The sequence below is a fragment of the Ochotona princeps genome, chromosome X (assembly GCF_030435755.1).
Source record: "Ochotona princeps isolate mOchPri1 chromosome X, mOchPri1.hap1, whole genome shotgun sequence".
In the NCBI taxonomy this organism is placed as follows: Eukaryota; Metazoa; Chordata; class Mammalia; order Lagomorpha; family Ochotonidae; genus Ochotona; species Ochotona princeps.
Window position 1 is genome coordinate 20373221 of NC_080865.1, and position 27139 is coordinate 20400359.

A 27139-nucleotide genomic window follows, 5' to 3' on the forward strand; every position below is an offset into this window, starting at 1 on the left:
TTATTTAAAATCACTGATATATTTAAGTTCTTGGTTATTCTAGTATTTACACACTCATTTCTTTAGTCTATATATTAAAAGTTAAAAGATAAACAAGTGTAAGACCAGTAAAAATTGTAGTTTAGTTTGTCAGGTTTCAGGAATAGTAAAAATTTACATATAGATTTATATATAGATTTATATATAGATCTATATGTAAATTTTTTAATTTTATTAAAAATTTTATTAAATTTTTAAATTTTATTAACCAAAGGGAACAGATTCCAAAAACAATTGATATGAATCCAGACTTGGTAGAGTTTTTTTAAAATTTATCAGTGATTATCTCTTCCCCCCATCAAACTCTCCATTATTTGTCTCTAAGTGATGAGGGCGTTATATTGATGTTTGTGTGATTTTTATTTTCTAACAACCTTTTTTCCCACATGTAGGTCAAAAATGTAATGAAAAATATCATGGCTGGATTGCAGCAAACCAATAGTGAAAAAATTCTCCTGAGCTGGGTCCGACAATCAACTCGTAATTATCCACAGGTTAATGTCATCAACTTTACCACCAGCTGGTGTGATGGACTGGCTCTGAATGCCCTCATCCACAGTCATAGGTAAGCATGGTATAGAGAATGCTAAATGCTTTTCATAAGTGTTGGTGTAAACATTGTTGATACATTTACCCTAGTGTGATTCTAGATCATTTTTACTATGCAAAATTTTATGTGTGTTGGTTGACCATTGTTTAACAAATTTTGTGTGAAATGCCATTTTTCTGTTTAAATACTGAAATCAATGAAGTGTAGAATTTGTTATGGTGAGGGTAGAGGATCGACTTACTTGAAACTGGGACTTCTAGAAAATCCAGGTTGTATGGGATTGGTCTTTTTGCAGAAAAAAATCAGTGCATAGGGCTAGCCAACAGTGGTAAAAATTGTTCTAAATCTCATGTAGGTGGTTGTGATCAAATTATCATCAACAGATGAATGTTTAAAAAGAAAACCATTTAGCAGATGCATGCTTTGATGGTAAACATCATAAGGTGTATTTTCTTCTAGTTCAGGGTTAAAAGTGGTTATGAGCATCTTAGTAACTAAGGCTAAGAACAGAACACCATAATTTCCATGACCTGTTCTCAGAGTACCGAGAGAAACAACTGCTCAGGAACACAAAAGCAAGTGTTGTAAATAAGAGACTGTTCTGTGGCTCTTCACAAAAAGAACTGAGAATAACACAGTGAACTGAACATCTTTAACTGTATTCTATACAGTGTTATACAGCCTAAAACATTTGCTTCTCTTGTATAAGGAAGTTTAGTGAATGAATTGAAGAACCCAAGAAGCACAAAATTTGAAAATATCTATGAATACATTTATATATGCAATGCATATTATACAAGATATGTGATGTATAGCACACTTGGTATATTATATATAATATTATTCTGTGGTATGATACAGGAGAGATAAGTTGAGAGAATATATTTAGTTTAAGGAGTTCCTACTTTGGTCTCTACATTACTGTCTCTCTTACTTAATCCAAAGTCAAATGCATTACCTGATGAACTGTGTTTGAAATGTCCCTGGACTGCATCCTCCCTGACTTTTGCTGCAGCTTATCTTTTCCCACTTTGATGTGTTTTGTTTTTGTTTTTTGGGTTTTTTTTTTTGGATGAATCTATCATTTTTCTCTGCCAATCTAGCTTTATGAAAAGCTCAGAATATAAATTGTCTTTGTCATAAGGCTCAATCCAAAAGCAAATATGCTCTAAACAGGCCTCTTTGTCAGGTGTCTCGCTCCAGCTGGGTTTAATTAACCCCATCTAGACTGGGTTTCCAGGTGAATGACTCAGCAAGCCGATTTTAGAAAGGAGGCCGACTTGCACCCAATCAGCGTATTAAGCAATGTTAACAGATTGATTTTCACAAGTATGACAGAAGACAAATTTTCCACAGCTTCCAAACAGTCAGATGAGAAGGAATAAAGAGATTCATTCAGCATCGCAAGTCACTGCTCATTTATGCAGCCACATGCGTCCCACTAAGAACCTGAAAATATTGATCTTGCTGTTCGTGTGCACACTTGCTGATGAACCAAGTTATTGTGGCTCACGTCATATAGTCCTTCTTGCCTCTTTAACATTTTCTCTTCAAGTGGGAGGCTTCAATCCTGTGAGCCTGTTCTCATGTTACATTTTAATATTCTGTTGCATGATTTCTAAAATGTATTCATAGGCAGTAAGCATAGCCAGATAGCCCTGTCCCTGAACCACTCTTTCTTGCTCAAAATATGTGTATGTATGTACTCTCACAGAATATTGGATGAATCATCAGTAACCACTTATTTTCACATTAAATGATTACTTTCAAGAGAGTCCTCAAAGTTATTTAACACCCTTTCATAAATCATCCTCCCCCCACTTTTGTCTTTGGTTTATGTTATGTATCTGAAAAAAAAAGTTGGATTCTGTTCCAAGGTGATTGTCACTTAGGAATGTCATGAGGTGTCCTGATTTCAATAATGGAGTAACTACGCTGTATAGAACAAAGGCATACCCTGAACACAGAGCATGCAAATTCACAAAGGGCCTTGGGAATCCAAATTTTGTGTTATAACACAAAAAAGAATCCAAACGGAAGTCAGATTCAATTTCTGTGGAAAACCCCGGGGTAACTGATTAGAAATATGATGAAAATATGCTAATAAATTTGCAGAAGCTGCACACTTACAATTTAACTGTGTTCTTAATTTCTTATTACTACAGTATTTGATTTTTGTGTGTGTCAAAAAGCAGACACTAAAGCCAAGAGAACGGGAAACAAAGAGTGTGTCAGGACTCCAGCCCTACACCACCACAATGCAATCTTTAGAAGGACCTGCTTCTGCTGCTTCTCATGCTTATAATATCATGCATTTTTCACTTTCATTTCTTAATAAATTGATTTTTATGGCATGTGCATTTGTTTCTCAATGTGAAGCTCATGGGTATTAATACTCACATCCATCCACTTACTCATTTTGTTACTTTCACTCTAATCATTAAGCCTGTAATTTATTTATTTAACAATGTATTTAGATATTTATTTTATCTGAAAGGCTTAGAGAGAGAAAGAGAGAGAGAGAGACAGATCTCATGTGTTAGCTCAATCTCCAAATGACCAAAAGAGCTGGAGCTTGGCCAGTCCAAATCAAGGTGCTGGGAAACTCAATTCAGGCTTCTCACAGGAGTCAGAACCCAAATACTTGAGCCAGTACCCAAATACTTGAGCCAGTGAACATTAGCAGAGCTGTGGAATAGGAAGCAGAGTAGATTTAAACTCAGACACCATCTTATAAGATACGGGCACTCTCAGTGCTGTCTTAACCACTAGGCCAGATGTCCATCCCCACACGTGTTTCTAATTGCAGTATTACATGGGGAAGGAGAAATAGTGGAGAGGAAAAGGGTTAGAATGCAGAAATGATTCTCATTTTTTTCTAGTTTTCCATATACCCTTGTCCTTTTCTACCTGCATTGCTTAAAGATGAATAGTAATGGGGCAGAGTTTTCATAGGGAAGTAAAAGCTGCACAACCAGTCTAGAATTGAGTTTATATTTGGTATATTCATCCCACCACTGCAAGTATTTAGCAGCTTATAAATATTTTAGGCTCCAAAAGACTCTTAGCTGTTTAGGAAAATTTGGAATAAATATGGAAATTTTGTTTTCCCACTAAGTGAACAAATTTCTGATGTATTAATCAGGATAAAAGCAATGGAAAAAAGGAATTGAGAAAGAAGTTTGTGCCATTATTTTGAATTATAGTCTTTGAAAAAGACAACAAACCAACCCTGTACCTTCATCCCTTCTGTTACATGACTTCTCTCTTTATTACAATGACATCCTTTATTTATCTGAAACACAGAATGATGGGGGCGGGAGATGGTTCACTCTCCAAATGGCTTCAAATGCCAACGCTGGAGCAAGCCAAAGCCAGGAGCATGGAGCTTCTTCTAGATCTCCCACATGAATGCAGGGTGTCAAAACATGGCACTTTTTCCACATCCTTCCAGTGTATATTCACATGGAGTTGGATTGGAAGCGAAGCAGCCAGGACTCGAACCAGCACTCTCATCTAATTTGCTGTACTGTGACACTAGATACTCCCCCACATTTTTCGGAACCATGCCATAATTTAAGAGTTCTTTAATTAAAACTCAAACAACTTATGTTGACCTCCTCAGGTTCTAGAAAGCCTTATATATTATCATCTTTATTGTCATATGTAGGTTTTAATAAATAATAATACATTTTGATGAAATTATTATGGTATGTGCTTTTATTTCTCCTCGTTAGATACAAAATCATTGCATCATAACAGCGACCTCTTACCCTTTTGTTACCTCTGTATCAACTAAAACATTTTTGACAACTATTTATTGAGACTCTCTGCTGTGTCAAACTGGAGTTTTAGTAATGAAATACAGTGGATAAAAATATTTTTAAGTCAACATTTTCATTGATGAGACAGATTTTTAAAAATGAGATTCATTAGATTATATAATATGTTAAATAGTAAAATCTAATGAGAATAACATAAAAGAGCTCAGGGGAAAGAACATGAGTAATTGTAAGTTTGAGTGGGTCATGAAATTTTAGATAGAGGACAGGGAAGGACTTGCTAATAATGTGACTCATGGGAAGCAGAAGAGTGAGTTGTGTGAATGTTTGGGAAAATAGAATTTCAGGCAGAGGGAACAACTAAGTGCAAATAGAGAAACTATCTAGCCTCCCTGGAAAATATGAGAAGGAAGGCAAGAAATAAAATCAGGGAACTACTAGGGAGTCAGACCATGTTGATGTAATGGATCATTGTTAAATGTCTAATTTTCACTTCCCAGATCGTAAGGATTTAAGAAAAGGAACATCATGAAATGTACTTTAACAGATTGCTCTGGAAACTCTACTGAGCATAGATTAACAAGGCCAAGGGTGGGCTTAGGGGAGCAGTTAGAAGACTATTGCAATAATCCTTGCAAGATAAAGTGATACTTAGAACTAGAATGATAGCAGTGAGAACTGGTTAAATTCTGAATATATGTTCAACCAATTGTAGTGTGAGGGTGCAAGAGTCTTCAAGGATGATTCCAAGGATCTTAATTAGAGGAACCGCAAATTTATAATTGTTGATTATTGAATATTCAAGAACTGAAAGTGAAGGAGGTGGGCTATGAAGAGTGGGATGCACCTGAGATTGGAAGCTCAGTTTTGAGCACTTGAGCTTGTGATTGTTGAATGAAGATAATGAATGGGCAGGACAGTCTAAAGTCTGAAGTTCAGGGGAAGATTGGAGGAGGGTTATAGAATTTGCAATTACTCAGAAGTGGCTCATTTTCAAAAAGACAAAATTGGATGAGTTTAATGCATTTTAGTTGTTGCATAAAGCAGAATAAATTATTTTCTTCTTTATTTTTCCCCATCTTTACTAAGGTGCCACTGACAAATTAAAATTATATCTACAGGTACCCGGCACTCTCAAAAATTCATGCAAAAGGCATATTCTGAAAAAAACCTGCAAACATGTTAACTTTAAATGCCAGAACAAATTAGTCTTTTAATTTGATTTTCTACAAAATGTTGAAGTGCCCTTGTATTTTAGGTATTCAACTGAAGAATTTTCAAGTAAAATTGTGACTAATTTAAGTAAGAATTGCTATTGAGCCATAACTAATGATAACATTATATTTTTAAGGACCACAGGATTGGGTTGCCATTCAAAGTACAGAATTAAAGAGAGTATCTTGATACATTTCAGATTGATTTACATTTGTGTTCTCTTTCTCTCTCTCTCTCTCTCTCTCTCTCTCTCTGTGTGTGTGTGTGTATGTATTTCAGACCAGACCTGTTTGATTGGAATAGTGTGGTTTGTCAGCAGTCACCCACACAACGACTGGAACATGCATTCAACATCGCCAAAAGTCAACTTGGCATAGAGAAACTACTGGATCCGGAAGGTTGGTGCATTTCTATATGTCACCATTTTAAATATAATTTTATATTTTCTTTCTTTTTTGTCTAGACTTGATATTTCTGCAAACTAAACAGAAAATAGAAAACTGTGTATCTTATGTTTTCTCATATTCTAAATGCATTTTAAATGTTTTTTCTTGTATTTGTATTATGAATTGTCCTATTTGATTTTAGTTCTCAGAAGTGTAAAAAAGGCTAAAATACAGATGCTTTGTAGAAGAAACATACTACATATGGAATATTTATAATATTAATAATTAGAAAATGTTAACCTTTTGCTTATTCACAAAGATTTGATTACTTGGAAAAAATGATACAGGGCCTGGCACAGTAGCCTGGTTGCTAAAGTCCTCTCCTTGCATGCACTGGGATCCCATATGGGTGCCGGTTCATATCCTGGCTGCTCTATTATCATTCAAGCTCCTTGCTGGGAAATGTAGCCTGAGATATCCTGAGAGGATGGCCCAAAGCCTTAGGACCCTGCAACCGAGTGGGAGACCCGGAAGAACTTCCTGGCTCCTGTCTTCGGATCAGCTCATTTCTAGCCGTTATAGAAACTTGGGGAGTAAACTGGTGGATGGAAGATATTTCTCCCTGTCTCTCCTCCTCTCTGTAAATCTGACTTTCCAATAAAAATAAATAAATCTTAACAAAAGAGAGATTGATGAACCGTTCAGGCATAATTAATTAGCTAATTTTGCATATTACATTCATATGCTCTATAAAAGGTGACAAAACTTACTCTTTAAATTGGAAAAAGCTATTTTTGGCTCTGCTACTGTTTAATTTGCTACTCTGGGGGAGACTTCCATTAAATGAATATTTCTTTTCTGTTTCTCTGGCTGACAGGCAGCAGTGTGTTCATATTTTTGTTATATTGCTTTTAAATCACTCGAGACGCATGCAAAGAGAGATAATGACACCCTGCCCTGTGCTCTCTTGGAGCCTGGGAGTCATTTGTTTGATGTGATGACATCAGTGGAATTGCAGGCTCTGTTCTTACTTTCCTGCAGTTTTACCATGGAGAAGTCAATGGGATTGATGTCTGTGATATTGTAGAAGCTGATATTTGGGTAGAAGGTATTACATACTAGAAACTGTTAAGTCAATGGCCTTGTGCAATATTAAAAACAATTCCTAAACAGGTTATGTGAAGAGCCATGGCAGTAGGCCCCATTAACAAATGCGCAGTAATGACTCAGAAGTTTGTTCTCACTAGTAAATTGATGAGCAACCAGAATGTAGCCTTTAGAGTTGCTGAGCCGGAAAGCCGATTGCCTCAGCTAATCAGGTAGACCCGTGTCAGGAAAAGGGAGTGTGGGACAGTTTTGAACAAACTCAAGAATGAGTTTAAGCAAACTCAAGAGGTAATGTAAAATCAGCTGTTTATCCTAAGACTGAGAATACTTGTATCTAATTGACTAGCCTATAGCCAGCTCCTTCCTTATAACTTTCATAGTATGATTTTTTTCAACTTGATGGTAGTGCAAAATTGATACACAGTAGGGAGACACTCTCCTTTGAATGTTGAATTTGTATCTTTTCCAGGTTAGTACTGTGCAGCCCACTCTGTCTCGTGGTGTTGGTCTGTGGCTGCATAGCTCCTAGTCAGCCCTTTGATCACTACAAGAAACCACCCATGCTCTAGCGTGCTCGGGTGCGAACGTGGTATTCCCAGCAGGTCCTGTGTAGTGAATGTGTGTTCAGATTATAGTATTTTCAATTTATGATAAGTATACTGGATAGCACACCATTGTGATTTGAGGAGCGTATTATTGCTCTTGATAAGCAAATGTGCTTAGAAATGAAGCTTCCAACAACACAAATATGAGTTTCTCAGGTATAATCAGAATAAATACATTAGAAAAATTCTTCCTTGGAACAAGCCAGCGGGAACCCTGACTCCTGTAACCTCTTTTTTGATGGTGAGCATCAGTCCTCAGTGTTTACATCTACAGTAATGTATATATGATATAGGTCATATATGTGCATATTCATGTATATATGTATGTGTGTGTGTGCCCTTGTTTGCTGCATATGTAAGGTGTTCCTCACTATTGACTCCTTGTACTTATTCACATGTTTGTTCTCTCTCCAGTGAGATAGAGGCAGATGTTGTGAAAATGGACTTCCAGCTCTTGAATAGAAGAGCTGCAATGCGTTTGTTTTGCCCTGAATGCACGTATGTGGTCAGTGAATGTATCCTGGGATCTATGTCCTGGTTATTCTTACGTGTTCCCTATCTTGTCATCAAATAGTGAGAGTCAGAACACACTGGATATTTCTCTTAAGTGGCTTTGAGTCAGGAGAATAGAAATAACTGAATGGACATTTGCATCATAATAAGAATATACATTGATGAGGCTGCAGAGACAGGTAATTATATCAATACCATATTTTATAGCACAGGAAAACATGATAAGCCTAACATCATTTGCTGTCCTAAATGGAAAATGTGCATTCTGTAGCCTGTAGGAATGTGATTATAAAATGTTAAGCTTGAATAATTGAAGGCCAACAAAGCATTATATAAAGTTGAATGGATTAATAGGGTTCCAAACACTTGGTAACTTCCCCTGCACACTGAAATCGTAGATTTGGAAATACTCTGTGTTTATCAACTCCCTTCCAATTTAAGCAGTATTCTGTCACTTAAAAAGGCTTATTAAAGCTGACTTGAGCTGTCATTAAGATGAGGATTCAGCCTGAAGCTTGTTAAGTTTTTCAATATCTGTTAGTGGTAATAACTATGTTAAGGAAATACATAAATTATGCATTTAAGAATTATTTCTCTTTTTTCTTGTTCAAACACATTTTTAAAATCTAGTTTTTCTCAGTGTCTTTCAGGAAATTATATTAATGCTGATGGAAAGAAAAATAACATTTTTAAAATAAATCATCAGGTGCTTTATTTACTGATTTGTTACATGTAAAAAATACAAAGCCATCTGCTAGAATTTCAGATTTACAACATTCACTTCAGTGGATTTAACAGGGCATATTTATGGATTTCTTTGATTCCCAATATTGTAATTGCCTTTGAGATGTTCGTATTTTTGTTTAGACAAATATTGGTTCTTTATCTTGTGTATGATGATGCCAGCTATTCTCCAAAGCTATTTTCATTTCATGTCTATTATACCCCTTAGGTAGTTAAAAAAAAAACCATTTTGGATAAATGTATATTATTAAGAGATGGAAAGGTATATTTGGCTTATGAAACATCTGCCAAATCATGTATTACAATCTTAAACACATACTTTATTGATTAGGTAGATTTATGAATTAAAAAGACATCAAGGTATTGCAGATTTTTGTATCTTGTATATATAGACTTTGGGATGTTTTCTTTAACTTGGTATTTTCAGGCCTGAGGTTTTGTTTTAAGTGGAATTGCCTTTTAAAATGAGTAGCAGTAAGCATTAGCATAAGCAATTTCAGGAGCTATTTCTAGTGTGTTTAAATGTTAACATTTGCAAAAATAACTACATCTAAGGTAAATTAGTTAATATTTTATGCATTGCTATGCTCATAGATATAAAAGGCTCATCTCCTTCAATATATATTGTATTGTAAACCAGGCAGTTGACTTCCTGTCATTATTTCTCTGCAGGATATATATTGTACATGTATTGTGGGTTTGCTTCCCCGACTTTCACATGAATCAGTTTATTTGCCAGTGCACAAAACTCCCTATCTTAAGAGAATGCCTTGTCAGCTTTTTCTTGTGAATAACAAAGTGAAGATACTCTCTTTAAAGGAATCAAAAAATCAGCGATAAAACATCAGGCACGTTCCAGATGACTTTAACATATTACTATAGAAAGCCATTTCCTTTTGGTACATGCAATCCAAAATGAGAATGCCCATGCTTATTTACCAGGATAACTTTGAATGAAAAGTGAATGATGACAGTAACATTTTACTAACAAAGAAGGAACACTAGGACTTGGGAGAAATGTTTGTATCCTCAAAATGCCATTTCCAGACCAGTTAGAGTTTGGTTTTAATCCACTTTGATTTTGACTTTGTTACAATGGTGACACAGACCCTATTTTCTGCCTGGCTAATCCTCGCATTACACTTACGTGTTATTATAGTCTGCTTTTCCAAGAATTAGCTTTGCTGAGTGGAAACTTTTACTCCAGAAGTGGATGGTCTTCCATTTCACTTTACATTCTTGCAAATTTCTGATCTTCAAAAATTATTCAAGAAAAAGTCAAATTGTTTTATAAAAGGGAAGAATGCCGTTTACTTCTGTTATTGTAGGTTTCATTTCAGTTGTTTGGCCAAGGGCTTTTTCTTTTTTATCACACCCATCACATTTGGATACTGTAAGGACAAAAAATGCTAATCATTAGTTTATACAAGATGAAGTTGAAGGGCTAAAACTATAACAATTTTGAAGGATTGTTGATCGTTTAAAAAGCTAGAAATTCTTTTTTAAAAGATTTATTTTTATTTGAAAGGCAGAGCTACACAGTGAGAAGGAATGACAGAAATTGAGAGATCTTTTTTCTGCAGGTTCACTCCCCAAATGACCTCAATGGGCAGAGCAGATCGATCAGAAGCCAGGAGCCAGGAGATTCTTGTGGGTCCCCCATGTGGGTTCAGGGCCAAGGAGCTGGGCCATCCTCTACTGCTTTCCCATGCCAAAAGCAGGGAGCTGGATTGGAAGTGGGGCAGTCCAGACAGGAACCAACTCCCATATGGGATGTCCACAACTCAAGCAAAGTCTTAGCTTACTATCCCACCACATTGGCCCCCTAAAATTAGAAATTCTTGTTATGTGAACACTCAGTTGAAATAATGCACATTGAATTTTTTTTCTAAAAACCATTGTAGAATAATTTGTTTTTAGAAATTATGATATTGGAATATGTGATGGTACTAAAAATTTCTGTAAAATTGCTTATTAAGAAAAAATTGTATATGGTTTTCAAAGCTTTTATAGCAAAATAAGCTTACCTTCTAGTTCCATCTTTCTGTGAGTTTTGTAGCTCCCTCATAATGATGTCTTCCTATATAAAGCTGATTTTCGACTAGAAATGATTTCTTTTTTAAAAAGATTTATTTATTTTTATTACAAAGTCAGATATACAGAGATGAGGAGAGATAGAGAGGAAGATCTTCCATCCGATGTTTCACTCCCCAAGTGAGCTGCAATGGCCGGTGCTGCGCCGATCCGATGCCGGGAACCAGGAACCTCTTCCGGGTCTCCCATGTGGGTGCGGGGTCCCAAATCTTTGGGCCGTCCTCGACTGCTTTCCCAGGCCCACAAGCAGGGAGCTGGATGGGAAGTGGAGCTGCCGGGATTAGAACTGGCGCCCATATGCGATCCTGGTGTGTTCAAGGCGAGGACTTTAGCTGCTAGGCCACTGTGTCGGGCCCTAGAAATGATTTCTGTACAAAATCCAGATTCTTTATAGCCAAACTGTCATTTTTCTTTTTTGCACAGATTTTTTCCTTATTTTTTAAAATGTATTTTTCATGATACAGTTATAGAGGCTTAGGGATTTCCCCTTCCACCCTCCCCAATTCCATATATTTCTAAAAGTATTTTCAGAGTATTTGTAAGAATATAAATACCGCTGTACGGCAAAGTAACATAGCCCATATATATGCAGGTAGATAATTTGTATGTTTTTAAATTAGCAATATTGATTTCTATCCTTATCTCTAGTAGAAACCTTAGTAACTTTCTATACCTTAATTTTGAGTGTGTTTTTTTTTTAGAAAAAAATGCATTTTATTCTAGTTACTCTGTTGTGGAATACAAAGTGTCATCAGCTGCAGCTACTAGTACTAGAATAGTATTCCTGGTGTAGCAGCAGAAGACCAGCTTTCCGAGTTCTTTTTAAGAGAAACGTGAAAATTTGAGCATGAAAACTGAATTATGTCATTTAGTAGTGCTTAATATAATAACACTGAAAATATTCTTTTAATTCTGAACTTTTGCAGAGTGTGGTTGAAATGAACAAGTTAGAAGTGTCCATAATGTATTACTAATGGAAATGGGTATATTAGTAGATTTACTATAAGCATCTCATTAATCTTTTAGCAAAGGGATTTAGAAAAATACTGTATTAAATAATTTAAATACACAGTTTTATTAGTACTGCTTAGATGAAATCCAATGAGGCTTTAGGCAACCTGATAGTTGATCATTGTAGAAACTTGATGAGCATTGCCAACTTGCATATCGCTCAAGAAAGAATACTTATTAAAACATCCTTGATTATTTTTAGCTTATCCTGTTTCTTATTCTTAATTTTTTTTTACATTTTTCTTTCCCCTGGTTTGGGATATTTCATAACTAACTTTGACTAACCACTGCCATTACAAAATTTTTTTAAATGCACCTAAGTTAAAGAAAACTACATCAGGGTATCTAGAAGCATGTTCACATTTCTCATTGTTAATGCAGAATATTAACATATTAATATCATCCAATAAATCTGGAAGGGAAAACAAAGTGAAGTCATGCTTTGTCCATGAAAGTTATACATGGTGAAATAAATAAATGAAACCTTTTACACAGGAGTACAGCATTACCAGTGATAGAATGCAAATGCATGATTATAAAGATGAAAATACAAATTACATTAATATTGTGATATATTTATTAACGCTATGCTATTGATGCTCCAACATCCTGATGAATAGCTTTTAAGTCACTTGTCATAGCAATTTAAAGGAAATAAAGATGTTACCATGCTTTCCAGTATGTTGGAAAGCTAGAAAAGTTTAGAGAGATAGTGTTCGAGGGAGAAGGAGAGAAAAAGAGAAAGAGAGAGAGAGAGAGAATGAATGAATGTGAGAATTGTGTCTCTTCTGGATGCCTTGTCTTTCTCCGTTGAGACATCATGGAAAAACTGGATGTTTTTCAGACAGTTTGAACTAATCACTAATAATTTGATGCTATTTTTTCCTGCTTCTCTGTTTCAGTTATTTGACTGACTGAAATAACTGGATGTGACTGTTTCAAATTCACCTGCTTAACAAGGAGACGTGCAAAACACTAAATACAATATTTATGTGGCATACATTTTCTCATTATACAAAAATTTGCTATTTTCTAATAGCCTTTCATGTTCTTTTAACATTTATCACATTTAGTCTTCATAGAAAATCATCAGCTAACACATTCTTCCTAGGAGCTGATAAGTTCAAATGCAATGAACATGCTGTAGTTAATGGAGCATTGGAGGGTTTGCTGTTGTTTTTAGTTTTTTTGTCTCTATTTTTTTTATTAAACTGGATTGGGGAATTTAAATAATTAATTCTTATCCTGTGATTTAAAATTCGCCATTTGAATGCTCATCTATATTGAATTTACTCAGAAAAAAGTTTATATTAAATTTTAATTTTTTATTCTGAGTGGCAGATAGAGAAGGGGGCAAAGAGCTACAGAAAGAAAGCTCCCACCTGCTTGCTGGTTCACTCCCCAAAAGCCCTTAGGAGCTGGGGGCTGAGGACTGGGATCCAGAACTCCATTCACATCTCACATGTGAATGGCAGAGAATTAGTCATGTGAGCGTTCCCGAACTGCCTCCCAGGGTCAGCATCAGCAGGATGTCAGGAACCAGGTATGGGCACTTTTCCTAAAAGACTTGGATGTTTTGACCATTTGGCCCAATGCCTCTCAGGTTCCTCCCACTACTTAGCATTGTTCAGATAAAATCCTTGCCTATTGGGAAACCCCTTGCAATGATCTTATTAGGATATTTTTTAATATATGCGGAAGCATAATGTCCTAAGTCTTTGAAGTTTGAACTATAGTTTGGGGTCCAGAGTTGTGGCATATCTGGTGAAGCGGCTGCCTACATTGCCACCATCCCACTGGGGCACCAATTTATGTTCTGGCTGCTCCACTTCCCATCTAGCTCCTTACTAATGGCCTATGTAAAAGCAGTAGAGGATGACCCAGGTGCTTGGATTCTTCCTGCCCACATGGCAGCTGTGGAAGAAGTTCTTGGCTCCGGGCTTACGCATGGCCCAGCCTGACTCTTGTGAATAAGCATTTGACACTTCTCTATCTTTCTGTCTTTCCCTCTCTGTAATTCTGACTTTGAAATAAATAAATGATAAAAATAAATGATATTTGAATGAATGGCATTTCAAATGATTTCAAGAATGGGAAATGCAGCAGCTGAGTGTAATGCTGCATGATAAAGGTAGTTTCTGGATGATGACTGCAGTTACATCCTCACAAGGAGTTCAAGAAACTTAAGGAAAACGGATTAGAATAATTGTATTGACTTTCTATTGTTGATTTTAATGTTTTGAAAGGGTAAATGAAGTGTGAGTGTGCTTGTGTCCTTCAAGCATTCCACTGTTGAATCTGTGTTTCCTATTGCAAAAATGCTTTGAAATTTAAATAATAATAGAAAGCATAAAATGACAGAAATTAACTTAAATTTTTCTGTGTGTTTTGATGAAGTCAGTGATAACGTTTGAAAGTAAAATATCATGTTAGTAGTTGGGGATTTTTTTTTTTCATTTTGTTATCTTCAAAACTGGTGTTTACTGTGTTGATTGAACAGTTATGAGATATCACAGGAACTACAGATGAATATCTGAAAGCCTTAAATTTGAATACTGAAAAAAAATAGGTACCAGGTTGGTATATGCGTTTTCCTATAAAATCATTCATATAACATGCCTTGGTTGTTTAACATCTGGAACATGAAATATGAAGTGAAAATGTTGTTTTTCAGCAAGCTGGGGGTAGGTAGGGGGCCAGCGTTATGCATCAGGTCGAGCTGCTTCATGGAGGCCAGTGTTTTGGAGCGAAAATATCAGTTGGAATCCCAAGTGCTCCAGGTCTTTTGCAACTCCCTGATAATGCCCTGGGAAGCAGGGCATGCTGACTCTAATACCTGGGTACCTCACACCCATGTGGGAGAGAGGGATGGACTCCTTAGTTCCTGGCTTTAGCCTGCCTCAGTCCTAGCTGTTGCAGGCATTTGAGGAGTGAGCCATGAGATGATGGTTCTCTTTCTCCTTTATTCTTCTACTTGTCGAGTAAATAGCTGAATCATTAATTGTTAGGGTAAGACACTAATGAACTGGAATTGTCATTGATGCCCCGCCATTTACTTGTAACAGTAATTTAATTCTCATAACAGTAGGATTTATTCATTGTAAGAGAAAACACCAGGGACTTTACAATTGTGATTATATTTTAAAATAGGAAGCTATAGGGCCTGGCTGAATCTTTGCCTTGCAAGTGCTGGGATCCCGTGTGGGCGCCAGGTTGTGTCCCGGCTGCTGCACTTCCCTTCCAGCTTCCTGCTTATTGCCTGGAATACCAGTAGAAGATGGGCCAAAGCCTTAGGACCCTGTACCCACATGGGAAAGCAGGAAGAAGCTCCTGGCTTTAGATTGAGATTGGCTCAGCTCTGGATGTTGCAACCATTTGGGGAGTGAACCAATGGATAGAAAATCTTTCTCTCTCTATTTCCTTCTCTCTATATATCTGATCTGCTTTTCTAATGAGAATAAATAAATCTTTAAAAACACAAGCTATATTCCCAGATTTATTATCTTCCTGGGAAACTTCTCATATGAGGGTCATTTTCTGTTTCAAAGATGAGGAAGCTTGCGGCTATGAAGGGATTAGAATGTGTTTACGATTTTATTTATTTTTATTGGAAAGGCAGATTTATAGGCAGGGAGAGACAAATATCTTTCATCAGCTGGTTCACTCCCCAAATGGTCACTACAGCTGAAGCTAGGCTGGTTTGAAGCCAGAAGCCAGAAGGAAGCTTCTTCCAGGTCTCCCATGTGGGTGCAGTGTTCCAAGGCTTGGGCCATGCTCCTCTGCTTTCCTAGGCCATAAGCTGGGAGCTCAGAAGTAGGGCAACTGGGACACAAGCTGGTACCCATATGAGATCGCAGGGCTTGGAAATGGAGGATTAGCCAATCATGCCATTGTGTTGGCGATAAATGATTAGAAATTCTTGTGGATTATCAAAATTTAGTAATGTTGTTGAAACTGAGTTTTACTTTTAGAAACAACTATTCTGCAACATCATTCTTGTGGCAAGTTCTTTTAATATTGTAGGAGAAACTTCAAATAAAAAGTTTTTCCCTTAAATTTTTTTGAATATCAATGGTACAATCTATGCAAATTTCCTTTTACTGAAAATGAACTAGAATTTAAGTAGGGCAGTCATGTTTTAGGTAGTTCACTTACTTTTATCTCATTTCTTGTACATAATGATATCAGAACAATTCAATCTTTTTTAGATGAAAAAATGAAGTTTCTAGAGCTAAATTAAAATCAACCAAGTTCGCACAGTTAATAGGTAACTGGGCTGGAATCAGATCCAGGTATATCTCCTTTTGCGACAAAACCACCTAGGAAGTTTTTCTGCAAACCCTAGATTTGCTGATATTCTGCTTATTTCATTGATTTGAGGTGGACCCCTGACAGCAGAAACTTTTTAAGAACTGATCAGTATGTATATCATGTAGCTACTGTTAAGACAACTATGCTAAAACAGTTGTTTGCACGAGGTATGATTTTTTGGAGACTGAAACCTAGGATCTGTTGTTGTAAGATTTGTTCAGACTTGTAGCATTTTTTTTCTTAAGAAGTGACTAAGCCTGCTGATCAGATATTCAATTACTGGAGCATTGCTTATTGCTAACAACCTTGTTGTTAATAAGAAATGGTTTGTCCATGAGATAAAATAGTGATAAAACACCTGGCACCTGTGGCCTGCTGTCAAAACACTTTCTCCATTGTTCTCTCCTTCTGTCCCTCCATCAATTAGTCTGTTTATTCACAAAGTGCTTGTTGTAGAATCGTGCTGTCACTTATACACATTCTACAAGTTCTGTCCAACTCAGAGTACCTGTGTATAGAGGCGGTCTTTATGTTCTTTATGCTGTATTTTGATCCTGCTCTCTCACTTTGATCCTAATAAATGTCACTTGTCCTGTCATGACCAGTTTCATGATGGCTCTCTCAGCCGTTAAAACTATATTTCATTGGCATTGTGAATAAAGACGTCTTATTCCAGTGCAATTTTAAAGAATAACAAAGACATTGAAAAAGAATAGCAATACAGTTAAAAATCCTAGTGAAAGAATTGTTTTCAGAGTATAATTTTGGAAACCACAAACTTGTGTAAATTAAATGACCTAATTAGTTTCATGTTCAATGATATTAATGCCATACACAGGTAGACTTTAATCAGTATTATTCTAGGTTAAATTTTGTGGAATATCCATACTGTATTCAGATGTATAACATTTAATGTCAGGGTGTGATTGAATAATAAGGTTTTCTAGATGTTTTTTCTCTAATGTTTTAAGTTCTTCATTAGGACAGACACATTAGCTGACTTGTTCAAAGCCTCTAAATCCACACCTGTGCTTACATGGTCATGCTCCCAAACATATATGCCTCTAGTCTATGCAGTGAATTTTAACAAGTTTTGTGCCCACTTCTAACATTAGAGAAAGCTCTTTAGGCTATTTTTAAGCCGACATTTCTAAGAGAAATTGGCTTATACTACACTTGTGTTCTTAACTTTTTTTCAGAGCTATAGAAAAGCAACTTCTCTATAAAGGTAGCATATATTGCCCATAAGAAAGGACATCTGCCTATAAAACATGAAGGACTATTTAGAAGGAACCATTATTTTATTGACCTTCTGCTCTTTAATAGTTCAGACTATCCTGGGACTGCTTAAACATAATTTAATTTCTTTCTAAAAACATGGGTGAATTCCGTGCTTTTCTCTTTTTCTAATGAATCAACTGTGTCTGCAATGACAATCCAGACTTGAATCAGGAATGTTTGTGATAATAAGTCTCTCTCTTCAGTTATTTAAGGTAGGTAATTTAAAAAGTTTTATACATAGTTAAAATGAAGTATTAAAGCTACTTGTAATAAAACTGTACATGAATTTATAGCCTCAAAATCATAGCATGTTTCAAATGTAATTTTAATGGAAGTTGTATCTGAATATAAACTGTGACAGAAACCATGCAATATTAAGTGTCATTAACTCACATTTGACAAGCAAATGATTCTTGCACAACTATCTTCATAGAGATATCTTCTTTCAATTTGTGCAAGACCATCAGGTGCTATTATTCAAGTGACTCAAAGCAGATCTATTAATCATCCTTGGTCTCCCAATTGCATCATGCCTAAAGATTCAGTCTTTGATGATACTGTATACATAATAGTTGTAGTATATATTTCTAAACATATCTTCATTTTTTACACTTTCCACCATTGTTCTTGTCATTCCCATCTCTCATGACCACAGGAAATGCCAGCTAACTGCTGGGTCTCATTTACGCTGGCTTTTCCTCTAGTCCCATTTTCACACAATTATCCAGATTAGTTTTCTATCCAGTTTAAGGCATTAGTTTGCTGTCCGATGGCCTGAATGACTTCTTTCATTCTATACTTCACAGCTGTGTCCCAGAAAGTTTATGAGCTTGCTCATTTAACCATTGCCAGTATAATGAATATCTCTGGTTCTACATATATATTTAAATGCTTTCGTTTTTTTATTGTTAGTTTTCCTTGATTTAAATTCTGAACACTGGGTTCAAGGTCTGTTTTAATTTGACATAGCTGGGTTACCTGATTATAATATCTAAGACATGTGAGAGAAAAGAAATCTTTTATTGCTAGATATTAATGGATAGAGTGGCCTATGAAATAATCTGTGTTGTAATTAGTTGACATTATAGTGTTACGAGGAAAGGGTCATTTCTCTGGTTTTCGTGATAATTTATTCAAATTGGTTTATATCCATTAAAAACTTACCATGTTATTTGATACTGACATGCAGCTAGGATTATGTACGAGATAATAATGAATGTCTTTTCTGAGAGCTCACACATGACTACTGCGAGTATTAGAATACCGACTAAGATATCTGGCTGTCCCATGAGGAGTGTGCTGTGTATTTGTGGGATAAAGACACAGTGGAGCTCGCACAGGTAGCTTGATTTCTCTCAAGGGTTATTCAGTTGTTCTTCACCAAGGTAGCTGTTCTGGCTTAAGGTGTGTATGAAAGTGCACACATACATGGAGAGCGTGGAGAGATGGAGTAAGAGAAATACATCAGGTGTATGCCTGAAGTTTGGTTGTACATAGGATGAGCATTCCAAAGCAGTAGCAAGACAAGGAGAATTTTGGTGTATGTAGGGCAATAGAGTGTGGCAACTTATTCTGTTAATTGAATTGATTAATATCTAGTACAGATGATCTACGTCTGTTTCAGTTATATATAATAATGGAATAATATAACAGTACCGCAGTGTATTTTGATATGTAACATAGCTTATATTCCTTCAAATTCTGTCCTGTTATTGATTTATTTCTTTAGTACTATTTAGTTCATTAATACCAGTAACATGAAAATAGGTCTTGTTCATGCTTCACTTTCATTGTATAAGTGGCATCCAATGCAACTTGAAACTCTTAAACCTTCAAGAGTTCATTTTTACTTATATTTCGCTGGGGGTTGGTCCTGCTGGTGTTTCCTATCACAATACTATAGGTCATTTGAGACTTGTTCAGTCCTCTGATGGTGACTTGCTTGCTCATGTGCAGGAATATTTATTGCTCGTGGCAGAATTCCAAAAGCCTAACACAATGTCTATTTTACTTCTCCCAGTAAATGCACAGTGTTTTTGCAGACACGTGTTTTAAACTAGAAGACCACATTGAAGTTTGAGGGCCATTCATTGAGATGGAGACCAGCCTGAACTTCGAAGTTCTGATCAGAAAAGCTGTTTATAAGGTTAATAAGTTAAATCAACTGAATAAGACCACAACTTAACATTAAGAAGCAGCTACTGGAATTGTTATTTGGCTTTTACCTCACATGTTCTTGCTCACTGATATCTTTGTTGTCTAAGCTAAAGAATAATCTTTTTCTATCATTGAAGTAAAGGGAAAGAATGATAGCAGCTTTTAGAGAGGTATTAGTTATCTGAAACATCGAAAAAATGGAGAAAAAAATCTCCTATCCACTGTCCCAGATGGCCAGGGCTGAGTCTCAGCAGAAGCCCGAGGCCAAGAATTCTGTCTGGTTCTCCCAGGAGGGTGAGAGGGGCCGAAGTACTATGACCATCACCTGCTGCTTTCCTACATCACCCTCATGGAACTGGACTGAAAGAGAAGCAGCCAGGGATCAAACTGGTGCTATCAAATATGAGACACCAGCATCATGGATGATAACTTAACCCTTGACAGCACTGCCAGCCCCTGAAGGGGAAGTTTGAAGTGTTTATTAAAGAGGAAGCTGTGGTTTGCTATTCAAAAAGCTGTAGTTAGGTACCCAGAAATATGTAAAAATAATTTATCAGGAAACTGATACATCCATCTTAGAGAGGAAGTGATTGTAAAATATCAGAGTTTTTCAAAGCTAAGTACTATCACATCACAGAGCTGAAGATTTTGCTCGGCATAAGGGTGCTTAATCTAGTGGCTAGTTCTGAATCTGGTATGAAAGATGAGAGAGAAAAAGACTGTTGGAGTGTTTGCCATGAGATTTGTATAATCTTCGAAAAATCTTTTTGGTAATGTCTATGGTAAAATTGATTGCTGACTAAAAACATGACGTAAATCTTGTCTCAATGTATTTTATTAATTTTGAATTCACTGCAGCATTGCGCAGTGCTTTCCTTTTTAGTAGTAATACTGCATGCTCTAAAGAGAGAGATATCATTGTATAGATTATGCTTTACATGAAAAGTGATGATATGAAGTTTGTAAAGCTGAAGATAGACAACTGGGGACTTTTCACATAAGCTGTTGCATATTTGGGGCAGGTGTTGGGCCTAGTGGTTAAGTCGCTGCCTGGGGTGTTTGCATCCCAAATCGGAGTGCACGGCTTCCTTGGCTGCTTCAAGCTCCGGATTTCAGCATCCAGCTGCTGTGCACCTGAGAGATACTAGATCATGGCACAGGAGCTCGGTTCCCTAATACCCATTTGAGAGACCTGGACTTAGTTTATAGGACCAGGATGTTTGAAAAGTGAACTGGCACTATCTTTCTCACCCCCCACCCCCCACTTCTTTCTCTTGTTCTCTATGTCGCTCTGTTTCTCAAAAACATTGGCTAAAATGAACTATCATATTTTTAAACTGTAATACAATTTGGAATAAAGGTTAAGCATTTTCTCAAAATATTTTGCCAGGTTCATAATCTATAAAATATATTTCTGCAAAAAGTAACTTTAGAAACAATCAGAATTCTCTCACCAAACCAAAATTATTTGACTATATAAATGATTTGTTTTTTAAAAAAGAGATTTGTTTATTTTTTATTGGGATGTCAGATATTCAGAGAGGAGGAGAGACAGAGAGAATGATCTTCCATCTGCTGATTCACTATCCAAGTGGCCATGAGCTGAGCCAATGTGAAGCCAGGAGCAAGGAGCCTCTTCAGGGCCTCCCATGCAGGTGCAGGTCCCAAGACTTTGGGCCACTGTTGACTGCTTTCCCAGGCCACAAGCAGGAAGCTGAACGAGAAGTGAGGTCACTGGGATTAGAACTGGCATCCATATGGGATCCCAGTGTGTGTGAGGCCAGCAATAGGCTACCACACTGAGCCCATATAAAAATTATTTCTAAAACACTTTTAAACATCATGATACAGAATATTTAACAAAGAATACTTGGATGTAGCTATTAAAAATTCTAGATAGGAAAATAAGATAACAAATTAATATAGTTTGTATCACTGTGCCTGAGTAATATTCTTGTCAGTTTCCAAGAAGTGGTGATGTGCTTTTGTGGTGTTAAATCAATAATAAAACAGAAGGAATAGGAGAAATTTTACTTGAAACTCAATTTCTTCAAATTGTGTGAGCTCCTGTGCCACTTCTATCAATGGGATTTAAGAAAAATTCAGCTTAAAATGATCATTTTATTTTAGTGACTTTTAATGCAATAATCATTTAACAAATAATTTGTTTTTATATAGATATTTTGGAAACTAAAAATAAATATGACTATTTTTTATGCCTACAGACCTAAATACCTCTCACGTTATTAATGTAATGGCTCCTGAAGCTGTTCAAGACCTACTTGTGACTATGTTATATAATTTGACAATGGAGAATTAAGGTTACAGATGGAACTAAGACTTAATTATCTGCCCTTGAAATAGAGAGATTATCCTGCATTATGGAAATGGGTCCTTTGTTATCAGTGATGCCTTTTGCAGGACTTGTTGCCTGATTTGGAAGACAAACGCCACAAACTGAGGAATAGATTAGGTCTATACAAGATGGAAAATGCAATGAAATGATCTTCCTTTCGTGTTTTGAGAGCAGAAAGGAACAGGACCCTGTTGTCTCTTGAGTTCAGTTGGGGACTCATTACAGAATTTACTCAATGGTCAGTCAGATAAAAGAGAATATTCATCCATGTATTCTTGACACTGTAAGATTCTTTGCTGACTAAGCCTGTGCCTTCCCTGGGCTGTTACGTTAACTCTATGACTTTGAGGCCTACTGGACTCCCCTCAGTTGTAGCTCTTTAGCAGTGCTCATTTTGGTAGGATACATTTCTTCAGTCATATAAGACACCAAGGAAGAAACTTTTTCCTTGATCTTTGGAAAATCAATCCTTGTATCTTTTGCCAGGATCTGCTATTTTTTTTTAACACTATTTATTTGGAAGACGATTTCAAGAGGGAAAGGGGGAGACACACACACTTAGATCTTCTGTCTGCTGATTCAGTCACCAAATTGCTTCAACACCTAGGAGATGCTTCTGGATCTCCCATGCATGTGCAGAGGCTGCAGTATTTGGGTTATCTTCTGTTGCTTTCCCAGGAGCACTAGCAAAAAGTGGAGCTTCTGGGATTCCGACTGGGATCTCTAATTCATGCCGGTGCCACAGATAGCACCTTAATCGACTACAACAGCAGCCTTATGAAGGCTGCTTGTCAGTATAAATTCCTGTTCTTTTCAGGGGAAATTATCTGCTAAATGTCATAACCGACAGCATCACATGAAAGTTGCCTCAACATGTGATGGTCAGTGTATCCCATATACTCTAATTATTATATTTTATTTATTAAAATAGTTTTTAAAAATTTTTCATGATTCTGCATAGGCTCAGTGATTCCCCCTCCCACCCTCCCAGACCCCCTCCACCCCGCTGTTTCCCCCCATATTATTACCTTTCAGCAACGGTTACAAATGCATCATTCTGTTATTTAAGTGTATCCTGAAATTGTGGGTATAGACAATGATACAAAGCTCAGCATCCTATTGTCAAGATATATTTAGCAGTTTCATTGGGAGTTAAAATGTAGTTTTAAAAAAGTAAATTTAAAAAGTAGAGAGAGGGTGAGAATGAGGGTATGGGTGAGAGAAAGAAGAATCTTTCAGTTTTTGGTTCACTTCCCAAATGTCTGCAACAGACAGGCTGAAGTCAGGAATCTAGAAATCCGTCCAGGCTCCCAGGTGGGTGGCAGAGATCCAAATACATAATCTGTCATCTGCTACTTTCCCAGGATGTGCATCAGCAGGCTCTGGATCAGAAGCAGAGCAGCTAGGATTCAACTGGCTCTCCAGCGTGGGAAACAGGCATCACTAGTTGCAGCGTGACCTGCTGCTCCATCTTTAGATGCAGCTGTTGGTAGTTTGATGCTTAGATCTCTGTCAGGATATCTCTGCCGGTCATGACTGAGGGGAGTAGTGAGAAGCAGGGTGAGTCTGAGCTAGGTGGCGCTGGTAAAGCCCAAGTGAGGTGAAATGTGACACGTGATTGTATTTATTGTTAAATTTGTTATTATTATCATATTATCATTTTATGATACAGTTCCATAGACCCTGGTATTTCCCCTCCCCCTAGCCCCCCACTCCCACTACTGAGGTCTCCCATATCGTTGCAACAGCATAGTTCCTCATAAACAGTTCTAAACCCATCATTGCGGGCATGGACAATGGCAGAGTCCAGCATCCCATTGTTAAGAGATATCCAATAGTTTCACTGGGAGTCCATCCTTGATCCGGAAGTAGCGGTGCATACTGCACTGTATCTTCACATCTGGACATGTCAGTCTCCACTAACAATCACTATAAATACCCCAATTGAAAAACCATAAAACAAAACCATCAGGAAGAAAAGCAGAAATTTACAATGCCATGAAGTTAAACAGTGTGCCACTGGATGTGATAATCTCCATTACACAGTTACTATATATCCCCTAAAATGAAAAGCCACAAAACAAAATCAGCAGCTGGAATTTGAAAAAAACAGAAACTTACAATGCCATGAAATTAAAAAACATGTTACTGAATGACTAATACGTCACTGAAGAAATGAAAAAGGAAATTAAGAACAGGAAATTCTACAGGCCAGAATGGAATGAATGACATATTCCAGGTTCTAAAAGCAAAAAATTGACAGCTCAGAGTAATGTACCCAGCAAAGCATTCCTTTGTCTCTGAAAATGAAATAAAATTCTTCCACAGTAAAGATAAGTTAAAAGAATACGTCTCTTCCAAACCTGCCCTAGAATGATTCTTAAAGATGTTCTCTTGACAGAGAAGAGGAATAGCACCCACCAAAACCAAAGGCAAATGTAAAGAACATCCCAGTAAAATAATCATAGAACACTAAAGGAATGAACAACCCATTGCTAAATGACAGGAACAAATTACCAACTATTTATATTAATCCTGAATGTAAATATCTTAAATTCACCAATTAAATGTCATAGATCAGTAGACTGGATTAAAAACACAAAATCCATCTATCTGTTGCCTATAGGAGATACATCTCCCCAAGAAAGATCAGTGGAAACTGTATCTCATGGATTTTGATGTTTTTGTTTTTAGTTTCATTTCTTCAAAACACATTTTTCCTCATTAAATTCTTTAATGACTCAGATTATACAGTAGCATCATTTTCTTCAAGAAGGTTCTTGATTTCCTGAACGACTTTAAAGGCAGGCCTTCCAGATGTTCCTGGCAATGCAGTCTCCTCCTGGGAGTAGTGAAATATAGAGCTTTCCAGCTCTTTCAAGATCATTCATATCTTGCACTAGTAAACCTTGTTAGACGCCATGAGCCTGCCGATGGTCCCATTACATAGTGGCCCACAAAGGTTGCATCGCTAGGCACGACTACTGGGCTTCCCCTCTGGCTTCTGTAACCTCTCTTCTGCTCCAGCATATTCAGAAGTCTGTCTCCTTTCAGAGTGATTTCTGGGCACAGGGCATAAAGATGCCGAAAGCAATGGTGCGGAAACAAAAGTGAAAATAAAGTTAATCTGTAGAAACTAAATCCATCATTAGGAGAGACTTTTCCTTGAATATGCAAAATATTTCAGCTTGAACTTTCACTTTTCCAAAAGATGTCCTAGTTTTATATGTACATATCGAAATGCTAACTGAAAAGTTAAAGTTTTGACCAACATAAGGGACAATCTCTTCCCAAGGTAACATGTCTCCCTTTCATTGAAAGAACATCTTTACTAAAGTTCTGAATTCAATATATGTCTTTTAGTGATTCTACTCTCATTTTCAAAGGAAATCCCATTTTCCCAAAATTAATGAAAAAAGAAGAGTGTGAATACATGAAAAATGTTTAATTTTTACCATACACAATTGTAAACATTCCTCTATTTGAAGGTGATATTTGTGACATTCATGCCACTCTCAAAACATGTTTTGATAAGATTAAGACAACCTGTTAGGCACTACTGTAATTATGTTTAGCACATCTTCCCATGAATTTTCTAGCTTGCAAAATTTTCTTACCCTAAAGTCAACCTTAACACCTACTCTAGTCTGTAGCCTTCAATTTAAGATCCTGACCTGGATAACTTAATAATTTTGCAAAATAATGTGACCTAGAAATCAAGCTAATCCTCTCAGCATTCGTTTTTAATTGAGAAAGTCTAATTACTCAGATAATTATGTGGCTATTGCTTACTTGTAATTACCACAAAAATTAAAGAAAAGATATAAATGTATGCTGCTCTGTATGCCTCGTGTCCTACCAAACTGGAAATACTTATTTTATGACCTGTTTAGGTTCATTCACTTTATCAGTGAATAAACATACAATCCAATCTTTTCTAATATCACACTATTTTGTGTGACTTCTCATGATCATAGAACATCACTTTCCTCCACATATTTTTGATTGGATGAGTTTATATACTGTGTTTTGGTAATTATGTATTTCGGAAAATCAGTTATTTAACCTAAGGTTACAGAAATGGAAAAGTTTAGGGAGCAATTTATCATTGTGCTTGAAATGCTTTATTCTGCTTTCATAAATGTACTACTTCAAGAGTTACTCTGAAAGGATGACACTAGATTAATTTGCATTGTGCTTGGAATTCGTGTTTTAGTGTGATTTATGTGGGCTTAAGTAGCTCTAAGGCAGAAACCATGTCTCATCCAATGTTTTCTTGGCTCCAGAGTATATTCCTATGACTTACATAAGGGAGCACTCAGGGAATGTTTATTAGATTACTCAAATATTTTCAATAAAATACTTTTAGTAAAATTGAATGGACAGCTAATTATCTCTACAACCCTGGAACCAGACATGCCACTCTGCTTGCTTTTGCCTTCTGCATATTGGTGCCCAGTTTTGGATATTCAGGTTTATATGTGTATTTTTTTGCATCACCTTTCTTATGATTGCTTGATCTTAAGTTGAACTTTCCATATTCCTGCCCATTCCATGTTTTCCCGGTGGTAATCACATGAGGGAATCTTTAGCAAGTTTATGGAAAATGCATATTTTGAAAATCTGTGAAGAGATCGCATATATTTTTGTACCAAAAGAAATCTATCTCTTAATTCCATAAACAATTTAAGGCACTTTTATATAATTCCTTGAACTCAGGATGAGCCAGATATTAGAATATCACAAACTTCAAGTATAAACTGAGACCCAGAGAGGTAATAAGGATAGAATTAAATTATAAACAGGAATACAGCTTGCACATAGATATATGGATGTATTCCAGGAATAGACCAGATGTAGACTTTTAAAAAGCAGATAAAAGCAAAATATCCAACAATCACAATGTTGAAAGCTGAGAAATGTCACTCCTGCATTTTTTTGTTGTTTTCTGTGTGTGTGTTTTGTTTTCCCTGAGAGGCACAACCTAG

At 36.4% G+C, this 27139-nt stretch overlaps 1 protein-coding gene across 5 annotated transcripts in view; it reads left to right on the top strand.

Annotated features, from left to right (window-relative positions):
* DMD (dystrophin) overlaps window positions 1-27139 on the top strand; it is a 1951117-nt gene that overhangs the window by 390998 nt on the left and 1532980 nt on the right. For all 5 annotated transcript variants that reach the window (XM_058659083.1, XM_058659078.1, XM_058659079.1 and 2 more), the window contains exons 6-7: window positions 432-604; window positions 5866-5984. In XM_058659083.1, coding sequence (XP_058515066.1) covers window positions 432-604; window positions 5866-5984 — 292 coding nt within the window. The remainder of the gene's footprint in view (window positions 1-431; window positions 605-5865; window positions 5985-27139) is intronic.